At 47.0% G+C, this 12,072-nt stretch overlaps 1 protein-coding gene across 6 annotated transcripts in view; it reads right to left on the bottom strand.

Moving 5' to 3' along the window:
* HFM1 (helicase for meiosis 1) overlaps positions 1–7,839 on the bottom strand; it is a 306,617-nt gene extending 298,778 nt beyond the window's left edge. For all 6 annotated transcript variants that reach the window (XR_015059302.1, XR_015059303.1, XR_015059305.1 and 3 more), the window contains exon 1: positions 7,688–7,839. Coding sequence is in view for 1 of the 6 variants with exons in the window: in XM_085885562.1 (XP_085741688.1) it covers positions 7,688–7,746 (59 nt within the window). In the remaining 5 variants the exon portion in view is untranslated. The remainder of the gene's footprint in view (positions 1–7,687) is intronic.
* Between the last annotated feature and the right edge of the window lie 4,233 nt (positions 7,840–12,072).

Raw genomic sequence — 12,072 nt, 5'->3', positions numbered from 1 at the left:
GAGAGAGAGGGGGCGAGAGAGAGAGGGGGCGAGAGAGAGAGGGGGCGAGAGAGAGAGGGGCGAGAGAGAGAGGGGACGAGAGAGAGAGGGGACGAGAGAGAGAGGGGACGAGAGAGAGAGGGGACGAGAGAGAGAGGGGGCGAGAGAGAGAGGGGGCGAGAGAGGGAGGGGAAGAGAGAGGGAGGGGACGAGAGAGAGAGGGGACGAGAGAGAGAGGGGACGAGAGAGAGAGGGGACGAGAGAGAGAGGGGACGAGAGAGAGAGGGGACGAGAGAGAGAGGGGACGAGAGAGAGAGGGGACGAGAGAGAGGGGACGAGAGAGAGGGGACGAGAGAGAGAGGGGCGAGAGAGAGGGGGCGAGAGAGAGGGGGCGGGAGAGAGGGGGCGAGAGAGAGGGGGCGGGAGAGAGGGGGCGGGAGAGAGGGGGCGGGAGAGAGGGGCGGGAGAGAGGGGGCGGGAGAGAGGGGGCGGGAGAGAGGGGGCGGGAGAGAGGGGGCGGGAGAGAGGGGGCGGGAGAGAGGGGGCGGAGAGAGGGGCGGGAGAGAGGGGGCGGGAGAGAGGGGGCGGGAGAGAGGGGGCGGGGAGAGAGGGGGCGGGAGAGAGGGGGCGGGAGAGAGGGGCGAGAGAGAGGGGGCGAGAGAGAGGGGGCGAGAGAGGGGGCGAGAGAGAGAGGGGCGAGAGAGAGGGGGCGAGAGAGAGGGGGCGAGAGAGAGGGGCGAGAGAGAGGGGGCGAGAGAGAGGGGGCGAGAGAGAGGGGGCGAGAGAGAGGGGGCGAGAGAGAGGGGGCGAGAGAGAGGGGGCGAGAGAGAGGGGGCGAGAGAGAGGGGGCGAGAGAGAGGGGGCGAGAGAGAGGGGGCGAGAGAGAGGGGGCGAGAGAGAGGGGGCGAGAGAGAGGGGGCGAGAGAGAGGGGCGAGAGAGAGGGGGCGAGAGAGAGGGGGCGAGAGAGAGGGGCGAGAGAGAGGGGGGCGAGAGAGAGGGGCGAGAGAGAGGGGGCGAGAGAGAGGGGGCGAGAGAGAGGGGGCGAGAGAGAGGGGGCGAGAGAGAGGGGGCGAGAGAGAGGGGCGAGAGAGAGGGGGCGAGAGAGAGGGGGCGAGAGAGAGGGGGCGAGAGAGAGGGGCGAGAGAGAGGGGGCGAGAGAGAGGGGGCGAGAGAGAGGGGCGCAGAGAGAGGGGGCGAGAGAGAGGGGGCGAGAGAGAGGGGGCGAGAGAGAGGGGGCGAGAGAGAGGGGGCGAGAGAGAGGGGGCGAGAGAGAGGGGGCGAGAGAGAGGGGGCGAGAGAGAGGGGCGAGAGAGAGGGGGCGAGAGAGAGGGGGCGAGAGAGAGGGGGCGAGAGAGAGGGGGGCGAGAGAGAGGGGGCGAGAGAGAGGGGGCGAGAGAGGGGGGGCGAGAGAGGGGGGCGAGAGAGGGGGGCGAGAGAGGGGGGCGAGAGAGGGGGGCGAGAGAGAGGGGGGCGAGAGAGGGGGGCGAGAGAGAGGGGCGAGAGAGAGGGGGGCGAGAGAGAGGGGGCGAGAGAGAGGGGGCGAGAGAGAGGGGGCGAGAGAGAGGGGCGAGAGAGAGGGGGTGAGAGAGAGGGGCGAGAGAGAGGACCGAAAAGAGAGGGGGCGAGAGAGAGGGGCGAGAGAGAGGGGCGAGAGAGAGGGGCGAGAGAGAGAGGGGCGAGAGAGAGGGGGCGAGAGAGAGGGGGCGAGAGAGAGGGGGCGAGAGAGAGGGGGCGAGAGAGAGGGGGGCGAGAGAGAGGGGCGAGAGAGAGGGGCGAGAGAGAGGGGGCGAGAGAGAGGGGGCGCAGAGAGAGGGGGCGAGAGAGAGGGGGCGAGAGAGAGGGGCGAGAGAGAGGGGGCGAGAGAGAGGGGGCGAGAGAGAGGGGGCGAGAGAGAGGGGCGAGAGAGAGGGGGTGAGAGAGAGGGGGCGAGAGAGAGGGGGCGAGAGAGAGGGGCGAGAGAGAGGGGGCGAGAGAGAGGGGGCGAGAGAGAGGGGGCGAGAGAGAGGGGCGAGAGAGAGGGGGCGAGAGAGAGGGGCGAGAGAGAGAGGGGGCGAGAGAGAGGGGCGAGAGAGAGGGGGTGAGAGAGAGGGGGCGAGAGAGAGGACCGAAAAAGAGAGGGGGGCGAGAGAGAGGGGCGTCACAATTCTTCTTCGTTTGATATGACATCTCAATTGATGCTGGGGACCTGATACTGCAGGCACGAAGCTGCACATACTGGCACGCCCCTACGTGCCCGCACTAGTTGTATTAAAATACAATAACTATTATACAGGGGTGGCCAACCTAAAAGTGTTCCAGAAGGTCCATACTAATGAAAAATATACCATCAGAGATGTGGAATCCCCCGCCATTGAATGAAAAAGGTCATACATATTCCGGATAATGAGGGAGGTGAATTGGAAACAAGACACCATTTGGTCATCATCTCAAAAAAGTTCCCCAGGGGTGAGGAACGTAGTAACCAAGAAAGTGGTTTTCCGTTTATTATAAAAAACATTTTTTTCAAGATGGCCACCCCAGTCGGCCATATTGGATCCGGCCACGCCCAAAATCAATCGGGTTCTTCCTTTTCAGGTGGTACATGTGTGACTCAAATTTCAAATCGGTATGGCGAAAAAAAGTTTTTCAAGATGGCCGCCCCAGTTGGCCATCTTGGAGCCGGCCACGCCCAAAATCAATAGGGTTCTTCCTTTTCAGGTGGTACATGCGTGACCCAAATTACAAATCAATATGGTGAACAGTTTATGAGTTATCGCACTCACAGCTATAAATGTTGACACACGGACGGACGGACGGACGGACGGACAGCCGGACGACCTGGGTGACAACAATATCCCCCTTCCGCCACGCGGCGGGGGATAAAAAAAAATGGGACTATTGCTTTTTGGGAAGCGATCCTAGTATGAAGTTATGGTAAAACATGTGATTTCACAATTTACGCTGGTGGCCATTTTCAAATTTAAGCAAACAAACTGAGAAAGATGAATTCTGATTATACCATGGGATTCCTCATACCCCAAAACATGGGTGTAGACACCAATATCATGATTCCAGCTGTCATAGAAATCGAGTTATAGTTGAAAACATGATTTTGTCATTAAGCCGGCAGCCATTTTGAGAAATGGCAGCCATTTTGAAAAGAGGGCGTAGCCAGCTGGGATCCATACCCAGAACAGCTTCGTATTAATGAGTCTACCATCCTATGAAGTTTTATACCAAGATCTTGGCTGTGTCTCTTATAGTAATGACGTTACCAGGTCAAACATGTGATTTCGCAACTTACGCTGGTGGCCATTTTGAATTTTAACCGACCGAAAAAGAAAATACTTCAATTCTAATGGTACCACTGAATTCGTCATGCTCCCAAACATGGGTTTAGACAGAAAAATCATAGTTAGAGCTGTTGTAGAAATTTAATTGTGCCCGAAATATTATTTCATCATTTACGGCATTTACGCCGGCGGCCATTTTGAAAAGACCCCTGTGTACGGCCCTGTGTGGAATTGCCAAAGGGGTGGCCAACCTAAAGCTGTTCCAGAAGGTCCATACTAATGAAACCAGAGTTGGTGTCAAAGCCACCCAATGCTCACCTGTTAATACATTGATCGTTTTTAAAAGACTCGTCTAATAATTAATGTTTTTTTAAAAGCATTGCAGTGAAGTCTGATCCAAATAATTTTAAAGCAATATATGTATTTGTGTATTGTAATGAGTAACAAGAGTGCAAGTCAGCACAATATCTGCTCGAACAAGAAGGTATATACAGAATTGTGCTATGACGTGGAAAACAGCAACCACGTTGGATGACTAACGTATGTCGCGACATGTACCTAAACACCAGATACCTATATACCAGATAGAAATCCACAGTCCCATATACCAGATATGAAACGTGAAAGTTGAAAACTTTGGGAGTTAGAGTGAGGACAGGAACGGACGGAAACAGCATCCTGGTTGCCATGGCAACCACTTTAGTTGACGAACGTATGTTGCGACACACCGTCTCCACAGTCTGTACCTATGTACCAAGTATGAAACGTGAAAGTTGAAAACTTTGGGAGTTAGAGTGTGGACAGGAACGGACAGACAGACAGACAGACAGACAGACGGACGGACGGACGACCGGTATCACATAATACGCCCCGATATATATATATATATATATATATATATATATATATATATATATATATATATATATATATATATATATATATATATATATATATATATATATATATATATATATATATATATATATATATATATATATATATATATATATATTGTTGTGGTTACCAAATTCGCAAACCACCATTCAGGTCCCTTAGGTGAGATATCTCGGTAAGTATATGTGTAGTTAGGCCCAAACCCGTTGTCTAGTGGGAATAAATGTTATTCATGCGTGCTGCGACTCTTCAGGATAGCCGTTTTTCTTTCACTATCTTTATTTTGGACCAACCGCCATTGTTACCACCACCAACCACAACATCAACCACCCACCGCGGCGCCGCTTCACGTCACACCTCGCAACCGTCGCATCGCCACCGTTCTTGGGCTGCTTGTGGGTACCGGTGTTGGACTCGTGCAGGGCGCGCGCCGAACAGCGTGTACAAAACCACGGATTTTTCGCTTCAAAAACGGATCAAAAACGACACACGCCCACTTTTGTTCCGTCCAATCGGTGAGCGAGGGGCGATTTGGCCCCGACTCCAGGGCGTTGGAGGGCGATCGCTATATGCAAATTTATGGATCAAAAAGCATTCACGCCCACTTTTTCTCGGGCCAATGGGGAGCGAGGTGAAAGGTCGAAGGCAGGGGGTCAAAGATGAGAGAGAGCGAAGCCACGGGGCTTATATAAGCGACCGCGTTCGTCAGTCAAGTTAATAGAGAGTTAAGACTTCGCAGTCGGTGGAGTTGGGAAGAAGAAGCAAGAAGGAGTTGGTCGTCGTCGTGTGCGTTGGAGTCGGAGCGAAGGGGACGGAGCTGTGGAGAGGCGGCGAGGACAGACGAGGGGGTGCTCACGTCGTGCCGGGAGCTGCACACCAGGGAGGCCGACGGCGCGACCTGGCCGAGGTGGAGACGCTCGTCGCGGGACTCGAGGCAGAGTAGAAATCCTCTATACCCCGAGCATCAGCAACCCCCTCCTGTTTCCCCCCCCCCCCGCGCTGAGATAGTGCGACCAAGGGGGCCCCTTTCCCAACCCCTACCAGACACTGCCCGCGAGGCCCGCGGAGTTGAGGCACCATCGCCGCTCCGCGTCTCATCACCAGACGGGTAGGCCCGACCCGGTCTCGGCCTCAGGCCCGCCTCATCCTTGAGGGTTCTCTGTTCTTTTTCTTTGCTTTGAGTGTGTGTGTTGTCGGCGCCGTCTGTGAAGTAAAATTGTATAAGTGTTGCCGTGTGCTCGCGTAATCGGTATTAGATCTGCATTGTCGCATTTGCTTTTTGTGTAAAATTGCATTGTGTTTCTCTTCTTTTCTATGTGCTTTTGGTGGAATTGCATTGTTTCTTTTCCTTTTCAATGTGCTTTTGGTGGAATTGAATATGTGTGCTTTCCGTTCAGCGCGAATAAATGTGCTTTGTGTTGAACTGTTTCCCGCTTCGCTTCGTCATTTCTTTCATTGAATCCTCATCTTGCTTCACGTAAAGGGTTGGTAGTGGGCTGAATACGCCCGATAATTAATCGAACCGTCGAGGCCGACGATAACACCGCTCGGTTATCCCGATAGTACGGAACGGGTCGCTTAAGTGGCCCGTGTCCGAAGTCGACCTGCGGCGAGGTGCGATCGCCCGGTCTACCCTCCGTGTGGGTACTTAGGTAGGTCGAATTTGGCGAGCAACCCTATCCCACGCGGGGGGCTGGTTGGCACGATCGTGGTGAGGCCGAAAGGTCCACCCGTGACTGGTTCCCGGCGTTAGTCCGAGAGGGTCACGACTGGATTGTCCGTCCGGTGGGCGACGTGCCGCGATTCGAGTTACGTGGCCGTCAGCACGCCGGCGGGCGCGAATCCGCAACAATATATATATATATATATATATATATATATATATATATGTATATATTTATATATATGTATGTATATATATATATATGTATATATATATATATATATGTATATATATATATATGTATATATATATATATGTATATATATATATATATATATATATATATATATATATATATATATATATATATATATATATATATATATATATATATATATATATATATATATATATATATATCGGGCATATAAAAAAATAGTGGTAGATAAAAACATTAGAAAGGATACTTGAGGGGGAGCACTCGGGAGAGAGCAAAACCTCCGCCGCCAATACTGCTGGGTCACTCAAGTGAACCTTATATCTTATTCATTAAATATGTCAACAGTGCTGACAGTTATGGTTCATTTCTCCAACATTTTTTTTGGGGGGGGGGCGTTGGAAATCACTTAAAACATGTAGAAATGTAGAAAACATGTAGAAAAAAGAAATCGAAATTTTGTTGAAAAAAAAAGTTGCAAAAATTTTTTTTTCTCCAACAATTTTTTTTGGGGGGGGTTGGAAATCACTTAAAACATGTAGAAATGCAAAAAAAAAAATTCTCTAATAATTTCTTTTGTGGGAGGGGGGGTTGAAAATCACTTAAAACATGTAGAAATGCAAAAACAAAAAATTCTCAATTTTTTTTGGGGGGTGGGGGTTGGAAATCACTTAAAACATGTAGAAATGCAAAAAAAAATTTGTCTAAATTTTTTTTTGGGGGGGGGGTTGGATATCACAAAACATGTAGAAATGCAAAAAAAAATAATTTTCTCGAACAATTTTTTTTTGGGGGGGGGGGGACCAAGTCCAAAATCTAATGGCATGATCCTTGGACCATACCAACCCCCCCCCCCACCAAGTTTCGTCGAAATCCGTCCAGTTTTTCCGTAATACAAAAAAATTTAACATTTTCACGCTCACGCCGGGGGGTATTGCGATTGCTCTCTGTTCGGCGAGCTAAAAATATATTATATATTCACGAAGCTTGTGGGAATCGCATGATAATTTTTTTTCAAATGTGTCGCTGTGCATTGTGGGTTAATGACGGTTTAAAAAAAAAATTTCACGGAGCTTGTGGGAATCGCACGATAATTTTTTCCCCCTGAAAACACGATAAAAAATTTTCCCTGAAAACGATAAAAAAAAATTCCTGGAAACACGATAATTTTTTTTTCTGCCTGAAAACACGATAATTTTTTTTTTCTGCCTGAAAACACGATAATTTTTTTTTTCTTCCTGAAAACACGATAATTTTTTTTTCTTCCTGAAAACACGATAATTTTTTTCTCTTCCTGAAAACACGATAATTTTGAGATTCAATTACGATATTTCAACTCGTCAGATCTGGCATCCCCGATTTTCAGAGGAAAACCAACCGCCATCCCCGATGGGAAGAAAGAAGCCGACATTTCGCGCGTTAATAATTTTTAATTCCTTCACAAGTTTAACTTAATCCTCTCAATTTTAAAACTTAAACATTTCCACAAGTCCACGTTTTGATTAATCGCACATATTCTGAGGTAATTTAAGACCCGAAGGCCTCTGATAGCACAAGACGAACTGCAAAGCCAAGATGTGAAGGGAATTAATAATATTTGCTAGTAATGCTAATTATCGGAATTTGTAATCACAATCGTTCACTAGGAAGTTTCATACCTCATTGGGCTGTCCGGCTGTTCCATACTTTCAGGCAGAAACATGAATGAACAATCCATAGACGCTCACAATTCAACCGAAGCCGCCATTGGTGGCCACGTTCCTCTTCGCGCCCAATTTTTACTTCAGCGACGAATAAAGGTTGAAACTTTTCGACCATTATTTCTCTTTTGATCGACAAATCTTACAGGTCTCGTTTACATTTCAGTCACAAACCTTGACATTTTACTTATAAATGCAGATGTAAATAAAAAAAACATATTGCAACAATTAATCGTGTCGATACACCGCCCAAAATGTCTCGCTTGATAAGAAGATGTATAACAAGTCCGTCAATTAAAGATTGCAGTTGAACCGGTTATAGTGGAGCAAATAAGTGTGATCTTTTGGCCGAATCGTTCAAATGGTGATACAAGCATGAAATTTAGTTCGAACGTTCCTTCAAGGTCACTCTGCAAGAAAAAAAAGTGCTCGCCACGTATATTTTCAACATGGCGGCCATTTTTTTCCAAGATGGCCGCCAGGGTGTGAAAAAAAAAACAACTTTAAACCATAAAAATCGCCAGAGATGACGGATTTATTTCATCTTGATGTCGATCTATAGGTTTTTGTCCTTGCAAGAGCTGATTCTTGAGTGTATTGATCGATTTCATGAACCAATAAATCAATTTTAGGACTTACGTAACAACTATTGTGCAGGCTTCGAATACAAGTAAATTGGTTCTCATCGCGTTATACATGGGGACGGTTAGAATTGTTGGAGATCTTGAACAGAGCTTGTATTTTAATTGCTCAAAATAGTTATTGCCCCTGCAAAGGACTGCTAATGCCGGAGTGGCAAAGAGGATGAGCTCTCTTTGCCAACGAAGTGCCCCAAATGGCAAGCGAAACAAAGCTTCTGGCAGTCAAGCTCAAACTCTCACCTTCTGGTGGTGGGCGTGTTTCCACAAATAGTGGTGGTGCGAAAGGCGAATCTCTGGCGCCTGAAAACCAGACAGCTCTGGGCGGATGAAGGTCATGAGGAGATGGAAAACTCAGAAATATAACCACTTTCGACCGAAATGCAGCCACAAGAATCTACAGGACCCTGACACATTGTAACCATCAATGGTGGTGAGCACCAGCCAATGTCGACTAAACACAAAAAAGAGAGTGCATGCCATGCACTACCAGGGCACACTGGTGGCATACATGCTGTGCAACTCAGCATGGGGTTCAATGTCAGCTAAACCGTGGGTTTAGTATCCCATATGCTATCGAATGAACCCCTCAGATGTTAGATAGCCGCACCTGAACCGACAGGATGTGCCAGCGCGGGAAAGCCGAGCCAAGGATAACGGGTTTTTTACATGTAGTTATCCGGATGGTGTACAGATCAGACGGGATTTAAATGGCATTGGATGAACGATTGGGCAAGGTGTAGGGCAAACGCATGAATCTAGCTGTATCCCATACATCAAAGTGCACGAAGGCAAGGTGGTAAAAGGATAAACCCTCGACCTTGCCATTGCTAGTCACAAATTATGGATACTCAAGAAAAATCAAAACCACAAACAAATTGGAGGAAATGTTGCCTCTGTCAGAAGTACACAGAGGAAAAGTTAATGTCACCACTAAGTTCATTCCAAAGGGAACAGGACTATGCTGGTTATACCAACATTGCAAACAATGTGCCATTGTTTCATGCCATCAATGAGATGTCAATTCCACTTAATCCAGCCAGACTAGATGAAGTTGATGATATAGAAGACACACTGGTGCGAAACAGAGCAAAATATAACCAAAGCTGTGGATTGTTGTTCAATAAAACAAAGGTAAAAAGGACACAGAAGAGAGCGACTGCAAGTACTTCTACATGCAGAGAAGAAAACCACAGGAAGAGGCAAAGAACATCAGATCCACCAAAACCTTTATCAGTATGCTTTTTGTGTGAAGAAGAGGCCGAAACATCAACTGTACGACAAGCAATGAAAATGCAATTGAATGAAAGACTCAATGAGTGTGCCAGGACTCTGAATGATGGAAAGCTCCTCGCAAAGCTCAGTGCCAGCGATGCTATTGCGCTGCAGTTGAAATATCATCCTGCTTGCCTGGTAGCTGTATACAATCGAGAACGAGTCCATCATCATTTGATTAAGCAAGAACAGAGCTGCAAAAAGCCAGGTAAAGAGTTATACCCCATTGCTTTTTCAGAACTTATCATCTACATCATGACACCAGAACTGCCACCGAGGGAACAGATCCAGTTATATTTAGTCTGGCAGATTTCGCTTCACTGTACAAGCAGAGATTAGAGCAACTCGGTGTGGACTCTCCTGATGTCAACTCAACAAGGTTAAAGGAACAGTTACTCTCGCGTATTCCTGAGCTTGAAGCGCATCAGAAAGGACGCGATGTCCTGATTGCATTCAAAAATGACATAGGCTCATTTCTCACTGATGCTAGTAAATATGGTGAAGTTATTCACTTAGCTAAAGCTGCTGATATCATACGTAAAGAGATGCTTAATCACAAGACAAAATTCAATGATCAGTTCGAGGAAGGATCTGGTGAAGAATCAATTCCTCCATCACTTCTACAGTTTGTGTGTAATATCGAACACGGTGTCGATAATAAGTCACATCTGAAACATGGTGTAGTAAAATCAGACTTAGCTATTGCACAACTGTTACACAAAGTACAGAGAAGGATCAGCAATCCACCGACATTCTAAATACCGTGAGACACCATTTGCTGTATACATTGGGATGATAGTGTTTGCCAAGATGAGAAAATGCCAACTTATTGACAAGCTTCGTGAGAATGGTATCAGCATTTCGTATGACAGGGTATAAGAAATATCTGCCCCGTGAGGCGAATCTGTTGTAAACCAGAATGTGGAAGAAGGAGTTGTGTGTCCACCAGTTCTACGTAAGCGAATTTTCACCACCTCTGCGATGGACAATATTGATCACAATCCAACAGCAACCACAGCTAGTACATCCTTTCATGGTACAAGCATTTCAATGTTCCAGCATCCAAGTTCGGATAACAGAGGAGAAGTACGTGCCCCGCCAAAAGTTGTGGACAGCAGGGCAGACATGGAATGTATGTGATGAAGTGTCAGTAATCTTCACGAAACTCAGTCAGTGCCCATCAAAGATTGAGGAATCTAATTTAGAAATCATGGAGAAATTTGTGGTCCTGATGTATGACAGATCAAGTTAAGTTGCGTCAGTGAATGAGGCGCGGCTTGCTCTCTTTGCACGAAAGCAGAGGTCATATGATTTAATTCCAACAACACAAGGAGCACTCATGGAACAAGCCAAGTGAACTGCATATCAAGCTGGACACATTTGGAGCCAGGCAATAGTCTGCAAGCTAGAAGCTCAGTGTCCGTCCGAGTGGGGTTGGTTCAAAGAAGATGACTCGTGGAAGGTCTTCTGGACTGCCCTTGCTCCCATAGCTAAAAGCTGCCAGGAGTTAACAAAATGTGGATGCAAGACACAATGTAGTGGAAGGTGCAAATGCTATCATTACGGACTAAGTTGTACCCCACTATGCAGTTGTTCTTGTCAGACCTAATCAGAACAATGAACATTGCAGGGCAGAAAAACATGGTGGCCATCTTGGGAAATGGCCGCCATATTGAATTTTAAGTGGCTTGCAGTTGTATCTCATAAAGTGACCTAAAGTAAATATTTCTGCCAAATTTCATGCTTGTATCATTCTTTGAACGATTGTTATTGTTATCTGTTCTTATTTTGGGTGGTCATCTGGCGGCCATCTTGGAAAATGGCGGCCATGTTGGAATTTCAAGTGGCTCACACTCTTTTCTCATAAAGTGGCATAAAATAAATATTCCTGCCAAGTTTCATGCTTGTATCATCATTTGAACGATTCATCTTGTTATCTGCTCCACTATTAATAAAGCGAGAGGAACCTGAAATTGGTATATCGCTTCTGAATGCTTGCCGAATGATTCAAGATCATTATTCTGCTGCATTGTCCAAATAAGGCAATTATCTGTGTGTTTGATAATAAGGAAATTGAAAAACGGTTTGGCCAATCTCCACAAATATTTCCATTCGTGCTTGGGGTATACCCAAAGTCAGGTCATGGGCTTTAATGCATTATTTAATATGGAAAAGGTAAAGCCGAGAAGCGAACATAGAATTCTTCTTACATTCGCTTCTGACTTTACATAAAACTTGTTCACAACTGTATACTTGCCAACTATACCATGGTACGTGTAAGCGCCGCACAGCTGATGATTTTGATGCAATTTCCGGTTACTTCGGCCTGGATTCGGGAGCAGCGATAAAATAATGTAAATCACGATTAAAAAATATTTTTTGATGATGCGGGAGATATCGTAATTAAAATTAACTCTGGGAAAAAAAATA

This window comes from Eptatretus burgeri, chromosome 6 (assembly GCF_056783735.1).
Source record: "Eptatretus burgeri isolate ZD-2024b chromosome 6, Ebu_testis_v1, whole genome shotgun sequence".
Classification (NCBI taxonomy): domain Eukaryota; kingdom Metazoa; phylum Chordata; class Myxini; order Myxiniformes; family Myxinidae; genus Eptatretus; species Eptatretus burgeri.
This window is presented reverse-complemented; position numbering and strand designations above follow the sequence as displayed.